Source organism: Cupressus sempervirens, chromosome 1, assembly GCF_028749045.1.
Source record: "Cupressus sempervirens isolate cs-2001-9-10 chromosome 1, ASM2874904v1, whole genome shotgun sequence".
Lineage (NCBI taxonomy): Eukaryota > Viridiplantae > Streptophyta > Pinopsida > Cupressales > Cupressaceae > Cupressus > Cupressus sempervirens.
Genome location: NC_143118.1, coordinates 201,078,686 through 201,103,376, shown reverse-complemented (window position 1 = coordinate 201,103,376; position 24,691 = coordinate 201,078,686). Strand labels below are relative to the sequence as shown.

At 36.6% G+C, this 24,691-nt stretch overlaps 1 protein-coding gene and 1 long non-coding RNA gene across 2 annotated transcripts in view; one reads left to right on the top strand and one right to left on the bottom strand.

The window, feature by feature from the left end:
• LOC149576823 (uncharacterized) overlaps positions 1-20,782 on the top strand; it is a 188,149-nt gene extending 167,367 nt beyond the window's left edge. The window contains exon 3 of the long non-coding RNA XR_016362344.1: positions 20,158-20,782. This is a non-coding gene — a long non-coding RNA (uncharacterized LOC149576823). The remainder of the gene's footprint in view (positions 1-20,157) is intronic.
• The window catches only part of LOC149576822 (uncharacterized), a 190,752-nt gene extending 166,506 nt beyond the window's left edge, over positions 1-24,246 (bottom strand). Inside the window, exons 1-2 of the mRNA XM_089820298.1 lie at positions 23,460-24,246; positions 21,067-21,248 (exon numbers count right to left, since the gene is read on the bottom strand). Of these exons, the coding sequence (XP_089676424.1) occupies positions 21,067-21,248; positions 23,460-23,870 (593 nt within the window). The 5' untranslated portion in view covers positions 23,871-24,246. The remainder of the gene's footprint in view (positions 1-21,066; positions 21,249-23,459) is intronic.
• Between the last annotated feature and the right edge of the window lie 445 nt (positions 24,247-24,691).

Here is a 24,691-nt window from a genome sequence, read left to right as displayed (position 1 = left end):
TTATTATTTTATGTATTTATTATTTAATTATATGGATGACAAGGATATCACAGTCCTCCCCGCTCAAATTTTGCTTGTCCTGAAGCAAAAATGACCTTTTTAAAAACCATCACACGAAGCATATCATTGGATGCAAGAAAATTTAGTATACATCATAATGCATGAAAACACAAAGCATGCACAAAGAAAACATATGGATGCATGAAAACATGAAGCAAACACATGAAAACACGAAGCAGATAGATTAATGCATGAAAACACAAAAAAGACACGATGTAGACCCATAATACATGCATTCTTGATTAATGGCTTACAATTCACTAGAGTTAAGACAATGATTTAAAAAACTCACTTCTTCGATAGAATCCTGCAACAAGTGATCATTAGTACACATGTATATATAAGCTTCAAAGGAAATGTAAGTCAAGATAATTTATTCCAAGCCAATCCCATATTCCACATGAGGTCTTGTTTTGTTTTGCACTTATTATCATTCTTTAGGCGAGAAGAACACTTAGGATGTAAATAGATTGCTTAGGCACTAAACTCAACAGTCTTCCTCAAGGTTTCTATGGATCCAAGCACACAACCCCATCTTGGAATGACCTCAAGAAAACTTGATCTCATATTGGTCAAACCTCAAGGCAACTATGGGGACGTTGATCCTTACCCATCTCAAAATAGCCGAATGGTTGGACCAGCCTGAATACACCTTTGTTCTGTCTCCTAAGGCTCCCTTTATAGGTAAGTAATAAACTATATGTGAATTTTAAAAAAATCATGTTATTCTGATTATGACTCTAGTCTAGAAGAAACACTAAGATGCAATAGGTCGCTTTGACACCAAACTCAATGATCTTTCTCAAGGTTTCTGTAGATCCAAGCCCACGATCCCATCTTGGAAAGTCCTCAAGGCAACTTGATCCCATCTTGGTCAAACCTCAAGGCAGCTATAAGGACGCCAATTCTACCTGTCTCAAAATGATCTGTTGGCTAGATTTATATAGGCTTTTCCCATACTATATCCCTATCTATCCCTTCTAGCCTAGATGTTATAATGGGATTAAACATAGATATTATTTAAACATAGATATACTCCAAAAGTGTCGTTTTTGTTTAAAGGGGCTTTCCTAACCAGAATCTTTGCCGCAGACCTCAATTGTGTGTAATTCCTTTGTGCAATTTCTACATAAGATATTTATCAATATGTCTGTATAAATGATCACCACGGGCAGTAGATGGCCAAAAATGGTATGGATCTTTCAAAGACTTCTCCTCATCAAAGTTCATAGATATGCAGAAAGGTAACATTGTTCTTCATCATATTTTGTTCACACTTTGATCGAGGATTCTTGAAGACAAACTCAGACATTTGATCGATAGATTGATAAAAGAGGTCATTTGTTACAATATGTATATATACAAACCTTGTGATGGAGCCTTAATTTTAGTCTCCATTTTATACTATGAAGAGCTAGCAAAACTGGAAAGATAGCATTGCAGCCTAGGTTACAAGAAGGTTATCACAAAACAATTTGTAATGCAGCATCCACTGAGAGAAACTATCTTATGCTCATTTATTTATAACTAGCCAGGGTTGTTAAGCAGCAGAACGTGAACAATCAGCCATGATCCATTTAAAAAGATCTTCCTCAAATATTGCTATATTAAAAAGGAGTATTAACTATTATCTTTGGTCAAGATTATCATAGACGAGGAAGATCAGAAACTGAGCAAACACTTATCACAAGAGTTGATATACCAGCCTCAAGAGAATGTTTGAAGGTTGCCTCTATCTGGAGTAGGCAGATTTTGGTGCCCAGGTTTCTACCAAGATATAGCAAATAAAGAGAAGGCATAGATAAGAGAAAAGTAAAAACCACTAAGTTCAATTTGTCATTGTTCAGGCCTGTTAATAATCTACAGCAAATAGTTAAGCATTTATATAGAGGCAAAGATCTTGATAGATGTTGCCCCACTTTTCATCCCCTAATCAATTTGTAAAGTGGAAATTTGTGCTTTAGCGAGGTCCTAGGTATAGTCTTAGTCTAAGTCTAAACCCCCTGAAGTGGAGGGAGTCTTCATCAAATTTTTCATCTTCCCCTTCTCCACATTTTGTAGCCGGATGGTTGTTCCTTTATGTCGAGGGATGTTACGGGTAGTCTAGTACCTAATCCGATGGAGATTCACGAAACATGCAAAGATCATTCAAAAGAGTTATATCTGCTTGCGGCCTATCATTTTCTCCATGTAAAGAGAAGCTTGTAGAAATCCGGACTTCGCCTTCTCCTCGGCGGGTTTTCAACCCATGAAGGCGATTTCCCGCGAAGAGCACCAAATGATGCATACGAGCCACAATAAGAAGATGATGAGGTACCTTATGATAAATTCCTATTTCCTTTATGATTATCCACCTCAGGAAGTATTAAAGATTCATCACAGCTCTCAAAATCATCCTATGTGGAAAACTCAAAATTGACTTCTCCTTGGCGGGTTTTCAACCCATGAACTCTGTTTTCCACAAAAGGCAATTCTAAAGGAAAGGAAACAAAAGGTGGGTCCCTAATGAAGCTCCGCACCCCTTATGGACATCTCTGAACCCAAAGGAATGAATAAGTCAAAAGAAAAGTTAAAAGGAAAGCTTGAGAAAAGAAATTGACTTCTCCTCGACGGGTTTTCAACCCATGACGACAATTTTCCACATTTTAAAGAAAATCAAGTCTGTAAGCAGATGGGACCAACAAATTGTACGCGAAACATCTTGAGACGATAATGGAAACAATCTAACCATTGTGAGAAAGATCTATTAAGCAGAATTCGATTTGGTGGATATTTTCTTACGGAGTACTCTGTTCATAATTTCCCGAAACTTAATGGGAAACGGGAAAGTAAGTATGAGAGGATAGGAAGTTACAGTTGGACCAACGAAACAATGAAAAGACACCGAGATATCCATTAAAACCTTGCATTTACTGTTTCAATGGATCTCTCCTTCAATTCATTCGTGTGGCGTGAATTCTAAAGATCAACAGATGAATTGAAGTTCCTATATAGATGGAAACATGAACAATTACAAAAACTACAGCTCTTTCTTAAACTATTATTCTGTTAAATTGCACAAGTTTTTCAAAAGCTAGTTTTTGTGCATTTGCTATTCCTTTTGCTTCCTACATTCGAAATTCATCTCCAAATAGAATGGCAACCAGATTTGCAGGTTTTGATGGGCTGAATGGAATCAAGTCTACGTTGCAAAATGTCACAGACACCTATCTCTGTTTCTATGATATGCAAGATTTTCAGAAGAGAGTGAGATTAGAGCCAATTCATCCCATAATTGAGAAGCTCTGAGGATGCGGGCTAGTTGAGGTAGCCGGTTTCCTAGTGGCGGTCCAAGCCCCGGAATTGATCTATGAATACATAAATCATTACAACCTTGACACTAGACAGATTGTATTGCCAAATGACACAATTTTGATCTTCATTGATAGGCAAACTGTGGTAAATTGCCTCAGAGTTCCTGAACGGGAGGAGTTTTCAGATTTAATAGTCGGAGGAGACGTTTCTGAATACTCCACCAAGAAGATGACTTGGAGAAAGGAGATCATGCAATCATGGTTTCAAAAGCCACGAGGCACCAAGAGTAAGGTCACTAAGACTCTATTTGGTACTAATCTCAAGCCTGAGATCGTCAACATATTGGTCCTTTTGCACAAGTTGAAAGGTGAGGTAGAAGCTTTGAATTTTGTTGAACAATACTTCTTCCTAGTGCAAGTTATTTGTTCTAATACCCAATAATTGATTGGGCCTACGAGGTAAGCGAGAATCTGTCCAATGCCCTTTGTGCTGCAAAGTTCTACAACACATTCTATATGTCCTCCTTTCTCATTTACATGTTATCTTCTCTATAGTTGTGGCTAGGCCTTCCAAAGGTAGAAAATTTCCCTGATGATGTAAAGTTTTACGAGTTTTACCCATGTTTGCAACTGGAAAATAGTTATGCAGAATATATAAGAGTTAATGATGCATCTACAATGAGAATTTGCAGGGAGCTCCAAGGATGCCCAGAGAGGAGATTCAGTCCAGAAGCAATGGCGGCTATTAGTCAGTTCGGATGCTATTTCATCCAATTCTCATCTTTCTCATATTTGCGTCTTGCAGCTTTTGACAGGTTCCCCCTGAAGTTGCTAAGATACCCAAGCAATATGATTGTGCTGATCGAGATCTTGAGGCAAGCAATCCAAGTGAACATGCTGAGTGGGAGCTTGAAGAAGAAGGGATATGAGTTCCCTATGAAGGTGGGAGCTTTTAGTTGTGAGTCCCGTTTTGATGCAAAGAACATGTTGAAGGCATTCGAGATGAAATACAAATTGGAGATGTATGAAGTCTTAAGACCTATGCTTGACTCGAATGGGTATGCAAGGGAAGTGTTGCAGATTGGGAGAGTGATCAAACACATCACCACGGTTGAAAACTACTGGGCAGATTGCAAAGATGAATTTGAGAGCCGAGACCGTGCTTTTGCTAGATTCACAATGGATCAGGTGAAATTGTATCAAATTAATATTGATGTTGAAGGAGTAGAAGACGATGGGAAAAATATGTACAATAATACATATCTGACAAAGTTAAGAGGCACTCCTATCAGGTCTGAGCCTTATGAAGATGTTGGAGAAGAGCTAGACGTCATGATGGCCAAAATCATCAAAAGGACTGGGAAGTGGGTCGAATGGACCACAGCAAGAAGAAGTCGAAGTAAAAGCACATCCGCTCAAGCTTCTCCAGCAACAACAACTCCTCCTTCCTCCCAAGGTGGCACATCAGGTGTAATCTTGGCCATAACTCAAGGACCAGCTCAACCATCAGATGGAGGTGATCAACCTCCAGACAAAAACATTCCTTTGGCTAAGACTTGCCAAGACGGCTCCCTCCCAGTGATTGGTGCCCAACCAGAAGCAAAGAAGAAGGTGGATGAACCAAAAGACAATGCTATTACTCCAATTCCCTCACTCATAGTAGTCTAGTTCCATCTGCAAGCGTTGCACTTCTCCTACCCAATAGCCCCCATGTGGAGGTAGTGGACTTAGGAGATGGAGGAAGTAGCAATAGCGAGTCCACTGAGTCAGACAAAGCAACCAAAAAGAATGTGGAAGCAAAGAAAGGCCAAGACTCTTTGAAGCTTGTTTCACAAACTCCGAAGAATCCCTTCTCTTTGATGGCGAGAGCAGCTGCTCCGATCAAGAAGATGTTCAGCACAGATTCTCTCAAGACAGCTTCCAAAGTGATAGGCACTGATTCTTGGTTGGAGGACACTCTGAAAAAGAAGAGAAAGAGAAAGGATGAAGGGGCTCCTAACAAGGATACCTTATCTCTTGCGGTTCGCTCTGGATCTACATTGAGTAAGGTCAAGAAGCAAAAGGCCTTGTCTATCCTCGGGCAAGACCCTGAAACAGGGCATTTAACAATGGAGATAGCCAAACCTAAAGAAGGAAGGATTGAGGATATGATTACGGATGATTTCACCATGCATTCAGTAGATCTCGAGGAAGCCAGACATGATACCAAGGTTGGCTTGTGGAAGTCGACAAACAAGTTAATTGAAGGACAACTGGAGACCCTCAAATTGTCAAAGGTTAGGATGAAGGTGGAGATACAAGAATTGAATGGGTATATCGGACAACTGGTCACTCCGTTGGCAAGTATCTTTGGGATGCCCATGACTAGTAATCCTACCACTGCAGATGTTCAAGCACTTATCTCCCAACTTCAAGAAGATAAGCATTTTGGTCAAATTGGTAAAGAATGGAGTGACAAGCATAAGTCACAAGGGCTCTCCATTATAGAGCAAATTGGAAATGTTATCTTAAGACTAGAAACAAAGAAAGATAACATTTCATCTAATAGAAATACCCTGGCCACGGAGAGAACTAAGAGCGATGATTGTGTATCTCTATTGAAGATGATCATCCACATGAAACCAAAGGAGGCTGATGAAGCTAAAATTCTGCCCAAAGGAGATGAGCCTTTGTTCGAGTGGCTACGAAGCATGCAATTCAAGTTTGAAACGATCTTGGCGGCAAATAAAGGCCTAAAGGAGACTGAAGATAAGGTAAAGAAAGATCAAGACAGAGATTACGAACTCTTGATGGCACTGCATACAGATTCACAGAATAGTGGGCAAGGAAAAGGAATAATTGGGATAACTGTCATGCAGACAAATTTCTCTAATTTTATAGATAGTCTGACAAGCATATCTTCAGGGCACCAAAACAGAGTTTCTGAACTCTAGAAACTTGGCAAATGTGTACATGTGGCCACGGAGGAATTGCAAGACAGATTGAATGCCATCAAAGATTTGGCTACAAAACATTCTAGATGGCTCTTGAGATATACTAATGTGCATGTACAAAGACATGAAGAATTAATTCCAATTATTGTCATTGCTAAAGCCTATAGAGAAAAAGCAGAAAAAGGAAAGAAGGCGAAGTGATTCATATTCCGCCTCTTTCACATTTTGATATAATCATTGTAATACGACAAAGTGATTCCTTGCCGTTTGTCATTCTTTTGAGGAGATGAACCAATTAAACTTCCATTGTAACGGTCATCTCGGAATCCTATATGTATTGAAATGAAAGATTAATAAAAGGTCAGCTAATTTTTGGTGTGAAGTACTTGATGTTGCAAAGTCAATTGAATGGTATTTTGTATCAATTATTTTTTGTTCCATTCTATTAGTAATTAATTGTTAGTTTTCTCTTTTATCTGGATTAAAACAAGGAGCGAACAGAGCTTCATTCCCCTGTTTTGAGACAGCGAGCTGAACGTGATAATTATTGTCATCTTAGGTTCAAAGAGATTCTTTAAGTGTTTTTCCTTCAAGTTAATCTTAGTTTCTTTGCATTTTATGTTTCTAATAAGTTCAGTTTGGCATCAGTTGGCATGCACCATTGAATAATTAAGTTTTATGAGTTCATAAGATGTGTGAGTCCATAGACTTAATTAACTTTCTAAATCATTTCTGGCCTGAGTTGAACCTTGTATAGGTTTAGCTTGGTTTACCTCTCCTGTTCTACGGTTAAAAATATACCCTGTTTAGATTTAGAAATAAACAAAATTCATTGCAAATCTGCAATAGGGAGCTGTAGCTAATAATTCAGAGGGAAGTTAGCCTTTTCAGAAGCAACTTTCCAACTGTTGTAATCAGTTATTGTTCACGAATTAGGGCGTCTAAGAGTTAAAATCATAAAGAACAATCTGTTTACCAACAATAGACCAGGTCAAACTGTGTGTCCAGAAATAATGGTCATTATATTACCTGCTGACAGCAAAAAGTTCAAGTGTATAATCCACACAATTCATATATATGATATTTATGAGTCAGTCAGACCTTCAGGTATACAAAAGAGGAAGTGGTCAAATATGAAGTTAGAATGCATGACATGGCATAGACAGAGTTATCATACAAAATATGTAGTACAAGAAAAGTGGGAAAGATAAAGATATTGTACTATGGTGTGTTCAGTATCAGCAAACAAATTAAGGTTCATGATGCTCAGAACAATGAAAGTATATGACATTCAATCTTAGCACATCACCTTATTTACTAAAAGGTCCTGAATTCACTATGAGTTGACAGAGATTTGGTACAACATCAGTTGCAGAGATTAAGTAAAAGTCGTGCAATGTCAGCATGCCAAAGGTGTTATCATATTAAAAGCTAGTTATTATTGACATGATCGATCATTCAGTGGTATTTTCTACAGCAGTACACCATGGGAATTTTAGCCATATTTGAAGTCCAACATACCTGCAACTGTGGCAATCATGCACTATGTGCAACACATATTCCATCGTGTGGCATAACTAAGTGACTACTGTGACTCGTCCTTTGCAGCAGTATAGAAGTTTGAGGATTAGAAACAAAGGATAATCTACAATAGTATAGAGATATGTATGGATTAGTCTGATCCAAATTGCACATGATTAATGCCGGCAGCAGAGCAAATTAATCTTGGAAGATGAGATAAAGCAAACAAAGATAGTGTTCAATGCTGAGAGATATTTGATGATAGTTCGAGGGTAATAGAGGATTACTATCAGAAATGATATACAGCAATATGTGCCAAACTTATTTCACAAAGAAGGAAGTGACTTCTAGATTTCAAGTGCCGGAGATATTTCTCGAGAGGATATATGTGACTTCTGAGTCATTCCTTATCCCTGGCATGTGAGATGCACGCTAGAGACATGTGCGGAATTGCTCACTGTCCATCCGTATGTGCTCTGTTCCTCGTATAACAGCGGTATTCCATCCGGTGGCGCACAAACGAAGAAAAAGACAAGAGTTGCAGACTGTCCATCAATGGCGTCCACTCAGCTGTAGACCGGATTTCGCATAATTTCATTTTGTTCAACCATTTACGACAAGGGGTTTGCAGAATTTCAGTTTGGAGAATTGGTTTTCTGGAGTGTTTTTTTTTGAAAAAAAAAATAAGGGCAGAAAAGACAGGGCACTAAGCAAATAACGGCACAGTGGGACCAGGAATCACACCGGAGCATCACAATGGGACCAGGCAGCAGACACAATACCAAACAGGCTCAGATTCCAGACAGGCTCGTTTCCAAGGGAAAAACGACGACCGGGCCCAGCCCACAGCAAGATAGGGGTAGGCTTTTAAGCCAGGGGTTTCAAGGTGCACTTTTCGACTTTTTTTTTGTTTTATATATTTGCTCTTGTTACTTTTGTTTCGTCCTTCTTTCCTTTGATCAATGGAAAAACAAATTGTGGATACACAAACAATGGGAAAACAAACGGTGGATATGCAAGCATTGGGAAAACAAACCATATCATTGGTAAAAAACGGTCAAGAAATTCTGGTGCACTTTGAAACTAACCATTTAGGTCAAGTCAAAATGGCATCACTCGGCAAGACAGGGAAATATATTTGGGTCAACGTTAAACAGTTCAAGGGCATTTTAAAACGTAGACTTGCTCGCTTGAAAGGGTCACATGAAAAGCAGAAGCACAGGCAGAGATTGCATAAACTAGAGAAGAAACAAAAAGATGTTGTCAAAATGTACCCCCCTCCACACTTAGATGGTGACAGTCATTTGCGTGGTAGCAGCAACTTTGTTGATTTTGTCACTTACAGCCCTACCTCCACACCTCTCGCTTGGTGCCCAGATCTTTATGTGCAAGAACTATTGAGGGCCAAGAGGAGGTTGGAACTCCTAGAGGCTAAGGAACAAGAAAGTTATCGTAATATGCAGGTGTTAATTGCAGCAAATAAAACTCTTGCAGATAATAACAACATTTTAAAAGCTCAAATCTCAACGCTGCAAGAAACACTTTTAGCAGGGAAGCTTGAATGGCAGAACATGAAGGATGAATGGAAAAACCTGAATGCTACATTGGAAACAAACAAGGTCACAACAAATATCGAGTCATCTCATTATAAGGAGAGACTAATTCGTTGGGAAAGGCAGGGGTTGAAGAGGAGAGGAGAAGTTTTTCAGAAGTCACCAAAACTTGGGACAAAAACAGCAAACACCTTGATATGGCAAGAGAAGAGGCAAAAATTCGTGTGAACACACAAGACGGAGAGGTCAAGGAAAGGCAGCATAGGGCATCCAATATAATTATCAAAGGGATAAAAGATTATGGGGAAGGCGAACACACCCTCGACTTAACAAGGGATTTCCTACAAGATGTGTTGTTGTGGCAAGGACAAATCTGTCAAGCTTGGAGGGTTGGCAAACCACAAGCTGAGAGAAATAGGCCAATCAAGGTAGTCATGCCCAGCATTAGCAACAAACAAAATCTACTTAACAAAAAACAGCTCTTGAGGGGTTCTCGCTTCGTTATAGAGGAGGATTTAACCATGAGACAACAAGTAGAAAGAAGAATGGAAATGGAAAAAATCAGAACAGCTAGAAATGAAGGCAAAAAAGCTTGGATGTTCAAGGGAAAAGCAATTATTGCTCATTTTGGCTACCGCTCCAATGAAGGGCAGCAAGAAGGCAACAAAGGTGTGACAACAAACACATTAGCATGCAACGATACAACAAGATCAGCAATCACGCTTAGCGATAATAACTCAACTTCGAGTCTTTCACATCAAAACAAATAGCAATCAAACTTAACCCAGGCGTCCTTAAGTTTAGTTTGTTGGAATTGCAGAGGTTATCCATGGAGACGTGGGCCTGGGTTAGGACCTATTGCGGAAGGCAAAGAAATTATTTGTCTCATAGAGACACATGAGCATGAGGGATGTAAGACCCCATTGTTTGAAGGCTACTGAAAGATGGCAATGTCGAATGAGGTAGTGGGAAATGGTAAAGGTCATGGAGGTATAATGGTTCTAGTAAAAGAAAGGGAAGGTCGTGCCATTCAGTTGGAAAAGACTGATTCTAATAAACAATTTATATGGCTCAAAATTGTGGAAAATAACACTCTTATCAGGATTGCAGCCTGTTACTTTGCTCCACAAGTATCTAAAACTTATAAAAAGTGTGACTTAGATCAGAATGACCCCTATGCTGCGTTAAAGAAAGATGTTGCTATTTTTTCGCAGCATGGGGATGTTCTTCTTGTTGGAGATTTCAATGCTAGGACAGCAAATTGGCAAGCAAGTATTTTCAGCTCCAAAGTAAATGATAACCCTATTTAGCTCACAGAAGAAAGAAATCATCAATGGGAAAGAATATCCGAAGATGCTAAAGGCTGCAATCATTTTGGGGAAGAATTGATCACTCTATGTGGCACATTTGATCTCATAATTTGTAATGGTTTGGCTAGATGGGCTAAGTCAGGCACTTTCACTTGCAACACATACAACGGGGCAAGTGTGGTAGATTATGTAATTTGTTCGCAGAATTTGTATGAAAATATTGAAGAAGTTGAAATTGGAGAACACATTTGGGATCTCAAATCAGATCATAGACCGCTGTACGTAAATTTGTATTGGGCAAAGGATAGGCGGATTAGAGCAAAAACCCAAGGCCCTCAATACCCCCCTTCTCAGGGCAGAATTTTGTTAACTTCAGAAAACAGTAACACTTTCAGAACTACTCTTGAGGAACTTTGTATGGGATACCCTATGTATAAACATGGTGTTAACAGTTATGATTTATCAAATCTGATTCATGAGGCCTTTCAAAATGCAAGAGAGCAAAAAATAGAAAATCTGAAACTAATTGTTTTCTAGCCAATGCTTGGTTTGATAAGGAATGCAAGAGGGCTAGGAGAAACCTAAGGGAGTCAAATAAAACTAACCTTGACATTAAGGCCTACAAACAGATCCTAAAGAAGAAGAAAAACTGATTTTATGTTTATAAGGAAAGAGGAGCTAATTTTCTTGGGCAGAAATAACCCCAAACGTTTTTGGAAAGAACTCCAACCAAGGAGAAAACAAACTGAAAATAATAATATTACTGCCACCCAATGGTTTGAATATGCTAAGAAACTTTATGAACAAGAGGGTGGAGTGGGACAGCCACCTTTGGTCAATGATAATACAAATCTTTTCACTGTGCAAGAGATAGAGGCAGGGATTAAGAAGTTAGGTGGAGGTAAAGCAAAAGACCTTGTTGCACTCCAAGAAGAATATCTGAAGTGGGGTATGAAAACTCTTCCACTGCACATCACTGAAATTTTCAACAAAATTTGCCAAGAAGGGTTTCCGAAAGATTGGACAATCAGCCTTGCAATACCACTTTTTAAGAGTGGTGATGTTAACAATCCCTCCAACTACAGGACTATAATGATCAATCCCCTCTTTGCTAAACTTTTTGGCAGCATGATAGAAACTAGGATTAGCAAATGGGCAGAAGAAAACCATAAACATGCTAAAGGGCAAACTGGTTTTAGGCCAAAGCACTCGATAGTGGATCACTGTGTCACTTTGAGACACATTATTGAAAAAGAATGGGAGAAAAAGGAAGAGGTATTTTGTTGCTTTGTCGACTTTAAAAAGGCTTTTGACACCGTTCCGAGAGACAAGCTTTGGTTTAGGATGGAAGAATTGGAGATTCCTATGCATCTCAGAGCTGCTGTTCATAGGATGTACGAAGAGGTGAAAGTTAAAATCAGAACTTCAAATGGCATTTCAGAATGTTTTAGGAGCGATATCGGGGTCAAACAGGGCTGCCCTTTATCTCCTACTTTGTTTGGTTTATATATTGACAAACTGGAAGAGTGGTTAAACATGCAAAAGAGTGAAGGCATTCAGCTAGGTGAATTTGTTATAAAGTTGCTCCTATATGCGGACAATCTCATTTTAATTGTCAAATCTACATATGGTTTGCAAGATCATCTATCTTCTCTTGAGCGCTTTTGCGAAATGGTGGGGATGTAGGTCAATATCAGCAAGACTAAGGTTATGATTTTCTCTAATAATAAAAAACAACACCAACATTAATTTTATTACAATGGAAGTGTTCTTGAAGAAGTTGCAGAGTATAAATACCTTGGCATCGATTTCAACAAAAAACTAAGTTGGTCTAGCTGCAGGTATAAAAGGATATTAGGTGGGTGGAAGGCGTTTTATGCTCTTCAGAATAGGTGCCGTGAAGCAAAGTTGTGGGATTGGAAAACTATTCAAACCTTGTTTGGTCTTCTTGTGTTGCCAGTTGTTCTTTACGGGTGTGAATTATGGGCCAGCAACACTACTATAGCACAATGGAAACAAATTGAAGGAATCCAAAAGTGCTTGATCAGAAGCAAGTTTAAAATCAAAAGCACTGTTCCATATGATATCATGCTAAGTGAAATGGGGGTTGCTCCTATTGAGGCACTTGCTATGGTTCGCCTTATAAGTTATCTAAAAAGAATCGAAAAAATGGAAGAGGATAGATGGCCTAAAGTGGTCTTTAGTGACACACTATGTTAGCGAAAAAGGACATGGATGCAACAAAACATCAAATGGATGAGTAAATGGAATATTCAATTCAATATGTGCCCCACAAATAATAAAGAAATAAAGGTCCTTGTCATGGAGAAATTCTACAAGAGAAATTGGGGAAGCGAGATCGGAAGGAAGAAATTATATTATATAAATGAGTTCAACCCTGCTTGTGATCAACTCCAAAAAGCATACATAGGAGCCAACATTTCTTGGAGGGCTAAAATTCTTATTGCTCAGCTGAGAACCAACTCTCACCAACTTCGTTGTGAGACCGGACGTTGGAAGAGGCCAAAGGAGGCTTGGGAAGAGAGAATTTGCAGATTCTACAATTCTGGGAAAGTAGAAACTGAACAGCACTTTATTTTAGAATGTGAAGCCTACAAGAGTAGTAGAGATAAATTTGCGGACACTATATGTGACAGTTCTTGGCATAACCTATTCAACGAAGAGTACATTGAGCAATTGGGTGGACTCATCATCATCCTACACAAGCAACGAACATTGTTACTTAAGTCTGCTTGAGTTGTCTTGCTGTCCCATAGGCTATTTTTAGCCTCGTGGACGTTAAAATTTTATTTATCTATCTATCAAAGACCATCCGTATTTTTAAGACCCAAACTCGATGCCCCATCAAATGATCCCAACAGTTCCCTTGCCATTTTATTTTATTCTTCAACCTTAAAAGCGATGATGGATATTCACCTAAACATGAAATTTATAAAATCTTATATAATATTATGCATTCGTTGCAGGTTTGGAGATATCAGGATAGAAAGGGATGCGCAGATATCTCGTCTCGAGAACATAAATTCATTGAACAACATGCACGATTATCAAGATGGTATGGATACAGGAGGAGTGTCTTCGCAGATGAATGACAAATTAGAAGGAAAGTGGCAGGAAGCCTCACGTGACAAAGAAGCCAAGTTTGACACATACATGCCTCCAAAAGTCACACCGTCCGTGTATTCCCGCACTCAAATGTCCAAAAGTATACACTTGGAAAGCCTGTCATCATCCGAAGAAGCTACGATGTGCAATGAAGCCTATGTGGATATGAAGCTTCAGCGATTCAGTTTCTTCTAACAATTATTAAATTTGAAATGGCTATCATATAATAAGTGGAAAGCATGAAAAACCGATCATTATTAAATCAAAATTATATTAAAATTATATGATCAGTTATTTGTTATAAGGGTCACGGTGTTATAAGGAAAGTCTTGCACCTTTTCATCATTTATAAATATGAGATGAAAATGTGAAGTAAGACAATACGTATTCATATTAAAAAATTTACATACCCAAGTTTTTTATATATATATATATATATGCACTTTGATATATTTTATTCTTTCATTGGTAAAGAAATGATTTTTTGAACTAAGCCCATGGATTGTGGATTATTGAATAAATTCTTGTGCGATTTTGGAGTCAAATTGTATTGGATAGATCATTCGTAAGGAGTGTCTCCACTGCAATTTTATTTCCGGCATGATCAGTAAGAAATATTTATTTTATTTGCATGAAGCTTTAGAGTTAAAATATTATATAGTTTCATCCTTTATAATTATTATTTTAAATTTTATAAATGATTGATATGATAGATAAGTGGACAGGATCAATTATAGTATTTTAAAATCAAACATCATAGATATTGAAAAATATTTAATTGTCTCTAAATCTATGTCTTGTTTGTCTCGGAACCACAGGAGTTAAAATACATTTTAGACTAGTTTAAAATTGCATCCATATATTTGATATGTCGCATCTTGATTACTAAATTGTTTATAATTGATGTGCGTAGCATTTTATAAAGTTATACGTTTTAAACTTATAATATTGACTCTATCGCCCTTCAGCACTGGTCTTTATATTTTTCATAATTCGTAATCCATACGCTAGCAATTATTTCATATCTTTCCTTTGAGAGATTAATATATTCACTTGTTGCATTAATCCATACTTATCCTTATTTCAAAAACATTCATATATTCATTCGTTATTCTTAATTCATAATTTGCAAATTTGAAGTTTTCTGTAATCCTTTCCGTTAGGAGTACTTTCATCGCATTTGCATTCTAATTGATCTGCTATAAGCATCCTGGGCTTAAGTGTTTTGTTCAGAATTAGGTACATCCGCCTTGGTTTTGCAAAGCGAGAAGCGCAGGGGATTTGGATCACATCGATCAATTCCATCAAGTTGGCCATAACCGGTTAGCTATCCCAGCATCGAGTTGGCAAGACTCCTAGGATTCCAATCTCCGGTTTTGGGAACCAACACCTTGCAAAAGATTTCAATAGTTTTTTTCGAAAGATAATCGATGCTGACTGTAATGAAAATGTTTTTTTATATTTTGAGAAATTTACAAATGAGAAAAATTATACAATTTTATGTATTGAAAATATCATTATTTTATATATTTGTGGTCGAAAAATCCGATGATTTTATCTGTATAGTCTTGTTGTATTGTTTATAAATTTATCTATTTTAATTTGTCCCACAAGATGGCAGGAACTTTGCTCTGATACCATTTGCATTTTCCCCTAACAAGACATTAATTTATTAATTTATATTTCTCCATTCAAACTTTCTACAGAATGGTTTTATATGTATTTTCTCAATATATCTCAATTTCTCCATTTCTGAATGATGATCTCTCTCTCTCTATATATATTTATATATTTATTAAGAATCATGTCTTTTCATTAATATTATATTGTATCAATAATTTAATTATATCAATTATATTAATTATACATATTACATTAATAGCATAATTTATATTATTATAATAATATTATAAAATATATTTCTTATTAATATATATTATTATTAATATGAATCATATTATTTTAATACATTGCATAATATATTTACTTTATATATTATAAATAATAATATTTAGTTATCATATTTAATATTAATATATTATGCAATGAATATAGCAAATTTAACAACATTATATTTTATGTATTTATTACTTAATTAAATGGATTAATTTTGACAGGGATATCACACTGTCAAAATAGGTATCAACTTTATTGATCCAAGCTCGAGCAATAACCATCTGACTACCATCAAACATGGGAAGAGTGAGCTTACTAGTAGCATGCTTCAAGTCCGGATTTTGATTCCTTTACCTCCTCTCTTGCCTAGGTCTGCCATGCTTTAAGTCATATATCTCTCAAAAGGCAAGTTATCTGTAACTCTATCAGGCAATGCCTCCCACTCATCATGCATGGTCATCATATCATCAACAAAATCTCCAACCTCCTCCCCTACACTCCCTACCTCAAACTTGTTCCTTAAGAACATGGATCGTGTAGGCCTGTCATATGGAACTGCAGGAGTTGCTCGCGCCCGAGGAATCCCAACTGCACTTCCACAATCATCCTTGTATTGATTATGTCATGTAGATATTGACAACCTTTGAATGGTAGTAGTGAGTTGTTATAGCACCTGTGTAACTAGTTGTTGGCCTTTTGCCAACCCTCTAAACAACTCTCTTGCTTCTCTCTCATCATCATTGTTTCTAACATATTCTCAAGTAAATTAGTGTTGTTAGTATTGTTAGTATGGTTGAGGGGTAAGTAGTTAGGAATGGTTGCAACAGTTGGCACTCACACCCCCTCGACATACATACATACATACATATATATATATACTTGCATTGGCGAGATCATGTTGTTATGGTTTGCTTTGTGGAAATTGTTGTCAGAGTACTTCGGTGTCATTACTGAGATACATTGTAGACATTGACGGTATTAATGAAGAAGCATTTGTGATCTGTATATTCTCTAATGTGTTGAACTTTACCCTAGTACAGAGATTGGGTATACAGGCAAGGGTGGCATCTGAAATCTAGGGAAGAATTAAAGGAATTGTACATAAGGAACACACTGGCTATAGGCATCATCAGGTCGGTTACAGATCTGGGCATGAAGTGCCAAGATTTGTCCACTTATCTTTCAAGAAGGCTTTATAATTGGTGTCAGCAGCAGAATAGAAGCTAGCTGCCAATATTAATCAGTTCTAAACAAGCATATTGTTGTTGTGTCTACCTAGTATAGTCTTTTGAGTCCATTTCCTGCAATATACAGAATTTGTCACAAATCAGGGTTTAAATAGAATTTGACATTATTTCTTCAGTTGATGCATTCTTCTTTTCAAATTTGTTTGCATTACAGAGCTTAATCTCTTTAGCCTCCATCATCTTTCAAAAAATAAAAATAAAAAATAACAAAACTCCAAAAAGAGCTAACAAAAAAATGATTTTGCCAATCAAAAACAAATCAATTCAAAAACACAAACCAGGGGCAGTATATTACACTTAGTGAGAGATAGGTGTCTAGCTTTTGAAGCCATGAACATGCTGCGATTCTCCCTGATCCTTCAAAGTTTGGAAGCGTTATTTTAGTCACTCTTTCATTTAGGTTGATATCTTGCAATTTCATTATTTTCTTGTTAGAGAATGCTTCCTTAAAAGAGATATCCTTTCCAAGCTTGGGGTCAATTCTAAAGTATGCCCCTGCAATTTCATCAATTTTATTCATTGGAGAGGTGTTTGTCTCTTCTTCTTCTTCCTCCATCAGTTCCTCTCTAGGTAGTAGGGATGGTCTTGCTTATCTAGGATTTGGTACCCTAGGAGAACCACTATTAGTATCTCTCCCATTGTTACACATGCTTTGAATGGGGTGAAGGAGGAGTTGATTAGTCCTCTGAGCTTGAGTGGATTGGTTATGTTCCATAAAGGTCCTCAATTCATTACTCATTTGGTCACTCTAGGCGGTAGTACGCTTTCTTTTCTCTCTTTCTAATGCTCTTAGAGCTCTTTGGCTAGTTTGCATCAACTACCTCTCCTAAGATGGCAGGAAAGATGCTCTGATACCACTTGTAGTATCTCCTGTTTGGATATTTTGGAATGAAGAAACAACTAACTTGAGTTCTTTCTCCTTATTATGAACTACAATCATGATTCCCCTATAAGTTCATGAATCAATAATACAAAGTAAATGATTGATGTTAATGCCACTTACTATCCCTAGTTAAGACAATTTGATGCTGCTTAAATGAGTCGATCTTGTAGATAAATCATGCAATGACTACTTTGACCTCTGTTGTATCAGGAATGGCCAATTAATATGCAAGATAGTCTTCCCTTATACACAATTATTATGATTGTATTCCTATGTCGTGTGTCAATATGACAAGTGTCAATATGATTGTATTCCATTTATATAAGATAAATGGAATAAATTGTAAACAAATCAAATTATTCCTATCAAATATTAAAGCTGCTGCATTTTATTTTTCGTAACTTTATACCACAGACTCTCTTCCCTGCTCCTCCTCTTCCTTCCAAATGAGGACCTGCCTTTATGGGCCTCAAGGCAAATCATACAAACACAATCCTTGGTCAAGAATGTCCCCCTCCGAATGAAGTTCCTCTTCTAGACTAACCACTCACTCTTCATATCCTGTGGCAGCCTAAATCAATGTCTATTAAGACTTAGTTACGATAAATATATTATTCTTTGCTGTATTTTCTGGGCAGATTGTGTTACAATTTTTTGGCATAACGTTTCGGATCACACTCTGTGATCCATCATCAGGATGAGATAGCTAAAGGAAAAATGTGGTAAGATTGCAGACCCAGTGTGGATAAAAGGGGGAAGGAAAGGGGGGTGCATGCACAACAGTCGAGAAGAGTTTGAGAGTCAGCAATAAGGTCAATAGTAGTTGTTTGTATGACAGATTAAGTCATTGTATTCCATCTTTAATCAATATTTTATATGATTCATTATCATTGTTGCTTCTATTCGGTCCATCAGATAAAGAGAACTCATACGGAAGTCCACATTACTGTTCTTGCTTCGTTTGGCACAAATAATTCCTTCCGTTATACATGTCTGCAGGATGTCTCTTATATCCATTGATGGTTTCTGTCATAGACAAGGTCTGCTTATTAGTCCAGCCGCACTAATAAATCCTCCATGGCATTTGGCACTTGGAACACTGAATACGTCTTGCAATATTTACTTTGTTCGAACATAGCTCCCTGATTTCATCATGTAGATCACAGTCTCCCTTCTTTCGGGAACATTGGCAAATTATATGAATTCAGTAATCATTTCCACCCACACCTACAACAGCCTTAGGAAATGTCCAAAGAGTTTGATATCTATATATATACACAATTCACTGTAAACATTCACAGCATAGGTGAAGGTGACAGAGATCCATTACAATATATCACTTTCTTCTAAAGGCCCAAACGGCTAACATTAATCTTAGTTCTATTAGTTTATTTTTATATTTATTATTTATTATTGTTGTTAATTAGTATATATATATATATTTGGTAACTATAGTGTATTATTGTTTTTATTATTAGTAGTATTTTAATTTTATTACCACTAAATCTTATTTCCAAAAGAGGGAATGATATAATTAGGGTTTCAAACAGGGGATATGACATTTCCTACTTCAATTGAAATAACCATCTTAAAACCTGATGACACGAATTTCCATTTCTCTCTTCTTCCTTTTTATTTCTATCATTGTTTACAAAGAGATTAGCATAACAGTTCTATTCATTGTATTTCTTGACTATTGGCAATTTTTTGTTGGTTGATATCTATACTCTCATTTTATTTTTTACTGTGTGCAAGACATGCTAACAACACCATAAGTATGTTAGGATTCAGTTACCAGAATCTGCCCCTACCCTACTGATCAAAAGCTTGAGCTCATCTAGATATCTTGTAGATTTTCTCCTTCAGTCTATTCATCCAAGCTCAATCTCTGATAAGAATCTTGTCAAAATTCTTTGAACAACCTTATATGTTAACCTAAACCTGGATCATATATCGCTTTCATTTTCCAATTATTCCTGCTTGAATTAGGAATCTAATTTAAATTAAAATAGGGCATCTTTCAGCATTCTAAAGAACGGAACAATTAACTTACATTAATTTAGTTGGTAAAAGAATTCAAATGTGCTTTCCTAGTTTAAAATAAGCTAGAGTAGGCTCTTCCAAATTAAAATATACTGGAAATCTAAGATAGAAATAAAAAGATTTTTTCCTAACAATTTGAGAAGAATATCTATTACCTAGACAGAAGTAATTTCCTCCTTTACCTCTTATCAGGCTACAACAAATTGATTTCTGCATCCTTTTTTTCTCCAAAAGAACAATGCAATTTTTCTTGGCTAATTTTCTTCATATGTGACACTTGATGAAATTACAGAACAGAAATGATAACAGAACATAGAGGGCAGTATTATTGGAATACCTTGTGAATAAATCCTCCAAATTAACTGCAATTCTGAAATATGTACACTAAACCATGCAGTAATCGCCAGTACAGGAATAAATGTTCTATCGCCTCTAATCACCAACTTAATCAATGTAGTGGTTCAACACAAGAGATTCTATTCATGATGATAATTCAAGGCACACTGGCCCCAAGCAGAGCCCATTGTCTTCATTATTTGCATTTCAAGGTCAAAGAGAAACAACCTGAAAGGCCAAAAATTCAGACACAGCAAAGGCATTGGTTTCGGCACTCTGGCAACATTTTTCAATGCAGACTAGAGTCCAATGTGACACCAACTCAATGTAGCTCATCGGCAAAAATATTGTTGCAATCACTTTAGGAATTGCCAGAAGATAAATTGTTTATCTTCCCCTCAGATCTATTGAACTCCATTTCTGCGCATATATGCTGTCTTGAAAGATGATTGTACATACTTTTCCATGTCTTCTTATCAATTTATCATGTAAAGGCAACTTAGACCAATGCCTTTCTCATTTCAGTTACTAATGCAAATACTGTTCTCTATATAGGAATAGTTATAAGTTATCCTCTTGAACTTGCAGTTGTTTATTGATAACAGGATAGTTTTTTGTTGTAAAACACCAAACTTTGCAACTTTGTTGTATTTTCCCCTAGACTAACTTGGAAATTCAGCCGAGACTAATTTGAACACAAAAAAAATGTCTGGGTTTATTATTTATACTTCTGAAAGTAAAAGCATCAATAGAAATCTGAAAAATAAGAAAATATTGTTTGACTTTCAAGATTCTATCCTTGGAGGAATGGACAAACAGATGTCTAGAAAGAAGTTATAATTTTCAAAATGGGTGGAATACTTACGCGTACAGAAAAACATTTAAAATGCGAAGGTAGAGCTGTGTCGACGATACAGTATGCTTCACCTCATCCATGACTCCATCAAATCTGAGTCCATCAATATCCAGAAAGTATAAGGGCATGAAAAGCAAGCCAAGCAGAACTGGAGCTAGAAATACTCCCATTAAGAAGCGCAGGATGGGCAACTGCATCCACAATGTATCCAAATATCAATCTTATAAACCTTCAAAAATTCATGGAATATTTATAAACAATAGCAAAGGGAAAAAAACTTCTCACTCAGTATAGAACATTTTGCAGAGATTCAATAGGATATGATTGTGCAATAACACCAGTTCTGCTCTCTGCTACTTTCTAAGAATATCCAACATAGAAATCCAGGCAGAACCTGATGTATATCTCTAACACTTAATTATGCAATATAGGATAACATTTCATTGGGTCTCCCAAACATAATAAATGAACTACCAGAGGAATATTTCTCCAAAAAATAATAACAAAGGAAACTTCTCAAATAAGATAAACTTTGTGAGGATGCAGTTAGGGTTTGATACTCAGCAACAGCAATTTGTGATGTATTACTTCAAAGAACACAAAGAATAGACCAAACCCAATTTTGAGACTAACAAATTGTAATGATTTTTTCTGTGAGACTCATTGTCCAATATTGGATGATATTTACACTGACTTTCCATGAATAATAAAAGATGATTTGATTAAGGAGCGCCGCTCAAGTAGTTATAGTGAATGAAACGGAACTCTCCAACTAAATATGAAATACTGTGAGAGAGGTCCAATAAAAATTTGATTAGTCAATTTCACCAGCTTATTATTTGTTTCTACTTTCTAAGAATACACACAGTAGATCTAATGAGTTGTGCTGAAATGGTGATGGGATACTTTTGAAAGTGAGCAACCAAGGTTCAAAATCTTACTTCGTGGTAAAGAGGCCTCCCTCTCAACGGAATATTAATGGGGTATTAAGTTTATACGCTTAATAATATCATTGATATGTTAAAATTAAATGCACATCCCTGGATTACATCCTTCGAAGGATGCTATGCCTGAGGTAGGGAATAAAATAATGGGCACATTGAAATTAAATGCCCATCCTCAGAAGGGTGCGATGTCTGAGCTAGGCCTCGGACATATCCGTAGTCAACTAAAAAGAAATTATGCAAAACAGAAAACCAGGCTTAATTTCAACATATACAGATCGCCAAGTATTTCTAGAAGAACTTTATTGTGTAATTTGGAATAATATTTAAATTTCTATGTGTTTTCCAAGTATAATAAATGTTATTTCTGTTTCATTTCAATAGAATGAATAATAATAATGTCACAGAGATTGTGGGAGCAACATTAATGCAGTTCAGGGTGTGGTATGATAGCAATGGAAGTCATTCTTAAGAGTGTGACCCATGTTCAAATTACCCAATTAAGTCTCCGAATCTTTATCATTGCATTTTTACAAATTCATCAAAGGCCCAAGAAGGTCAATAACGAATGATTTATAAGGCACGACACAAACCTGAAGATATCGCCAAGTTGGGTAGCAGGCTAAGTGCACCCAATTCGGTAGCAAACTCCATTGTTAAGGCACAATACTCCTTGAAAGAGTTGTAATGTGGTAGCAAGCTCAGCGAAATAATTTGTGCAGAACAGTAACGAGATGTATGGCCTCTAGGGAAATACATGTGAACAATCTTATAAGTAACGCATGTCAAATGAACCGCTGAGCTGAGATGGATTTCCGTAATCCATTAGGCATGAAACATGTGTATCAACATGCAGTTAATCTCCAAAAATGATATTACATAATGATGAATAATACTCATGAAAGATGCGTTATGAAGATTGACAAAAAGCCAATTCCCACAATGATGCATAACTAGTCATGAAAAGGGCTATTAGCAGGCTACGAAAAAAGGGATCATGGAAATTTTGTTAATTTTAAATTTAAAAAGAAAATTGAAATCAATGATGCATAACTTCTCATGAAAGGTGGGCAATGAAAATTGAGTAAACGTTAACATGAAAATTAAATCGATAATGCATAACTCCTCGTGAAAGGTAGGCCATGATGATCGACCCCACATTAACACAGCTAATTCCAGAAACTGAAAAAGGGTGGTAGGAAATTATGCATCTGCATTAGCACCAAGTGCATGTAAAATGTTGGAAATTAAATTAAAGTTTAAAAAATCGGTAGAAGGTAAAAGTAAACTAATCTAATTGACCACCATTAAATTCCTGTTAGTGTGATTGAAGCTGGATTCAATCCCCAGGTGATCTTGATGAAACAAATCACCCCATCGTGTCCTCAAAGCCCAAAAGGCCAAAAAAGGGTACACTTATATTTTAAAAGCTTTAAAAAAAGCCATTATCTCAAATACCTTCAGACAGGCGACATACAAGTCCTGGACCAAAGAGACGAAGCTCTTGTTCTGTTTCACTACGAGCTCTTCCATGCCTCTTCTGCCCTTAAGCCGTCCACCTGATAATCTTGTACTCACTCCTTCAAACGTTGCAGCTCCCACACCTCCTGCACCGCCATTATTACTCTTAATGTTGGCAGTTATATGATTCACTAAACTCACGGTGTGCTTCAGCCTCCTCCATCTACTCCTTGCACTTGGCTGTTTGGATCTGCTCTCTTCAAACCCGAATGACCCATCATCAAGATCTACTTCATTTTGTTCAAATCCCTTGATATTTGTTGAATCAAAGCTATCAAAAACCTCGTTTTCTGATTTGAGCTTCTTTGTTGGGATTCTTCTTCTGTGTGCTTCAGGCATGGAACCCATTCATAAAATATGAGTCAATGCAATTGACTCATGGACGGTGGAATTACATAACCATTCTCTGGTTTTGCTTAATGTTTTATCATCATCTTCGTCATCTTTATGATAGTGGAACTCCCACCCTCGAAGTAAAACAAATGCCCTGCTTTCTGCTCTCACCTTTAGTTTCCTTTCCTGCATTGTATTTTATGAACAATGGCTTTGTGATCTCTTATTTTTAATTGGAGCACATGCTTCGCCACGAAACCAAAGTTAATGGGGCGCTAAAAACAGATTCAGGTGAGAAATTCTGCCAACCTTCTCGAGGCTTGGATTTACTCCCAATGCCGATACGTAATTTAAGATGCACTCTTGATTTTAGCACAGTAACTCTTCAGCTTTTTTCGTGAAAGGTTGATATTATATTCGAGTAAAAATGAATCATTCAATCGATGAAAAGGCTAAAAAAAGATTTGTTATATTTTTAGTCAAGGAATACCGTTCTCTTGAAAGACAAAATTATAATTATTTTTTTAAAATTTGTGGAGTGGTAATAATAATGCATTGATGTCTATAAATTTGTGGAGTCCTATTTCAGATCAACCATCACCCTCGTGGATTAAAACTATATAAGAGAATAGAAACATTAAATAGAAAATTATATATACAATTATTAGTAAACCATAAAAGTTGTGTGGAAATAAATTATTTAAAGGAAATTCTTTTTAATACTTGTTCATAAATATAGAGCGATTGTAATAATTTTTCATATTAGAAAAAAGGAGAGTTCAACAAGGAGCTTTATCTCGAACAACAAGGTTGTCTAACTCATGAGATAGATCCAA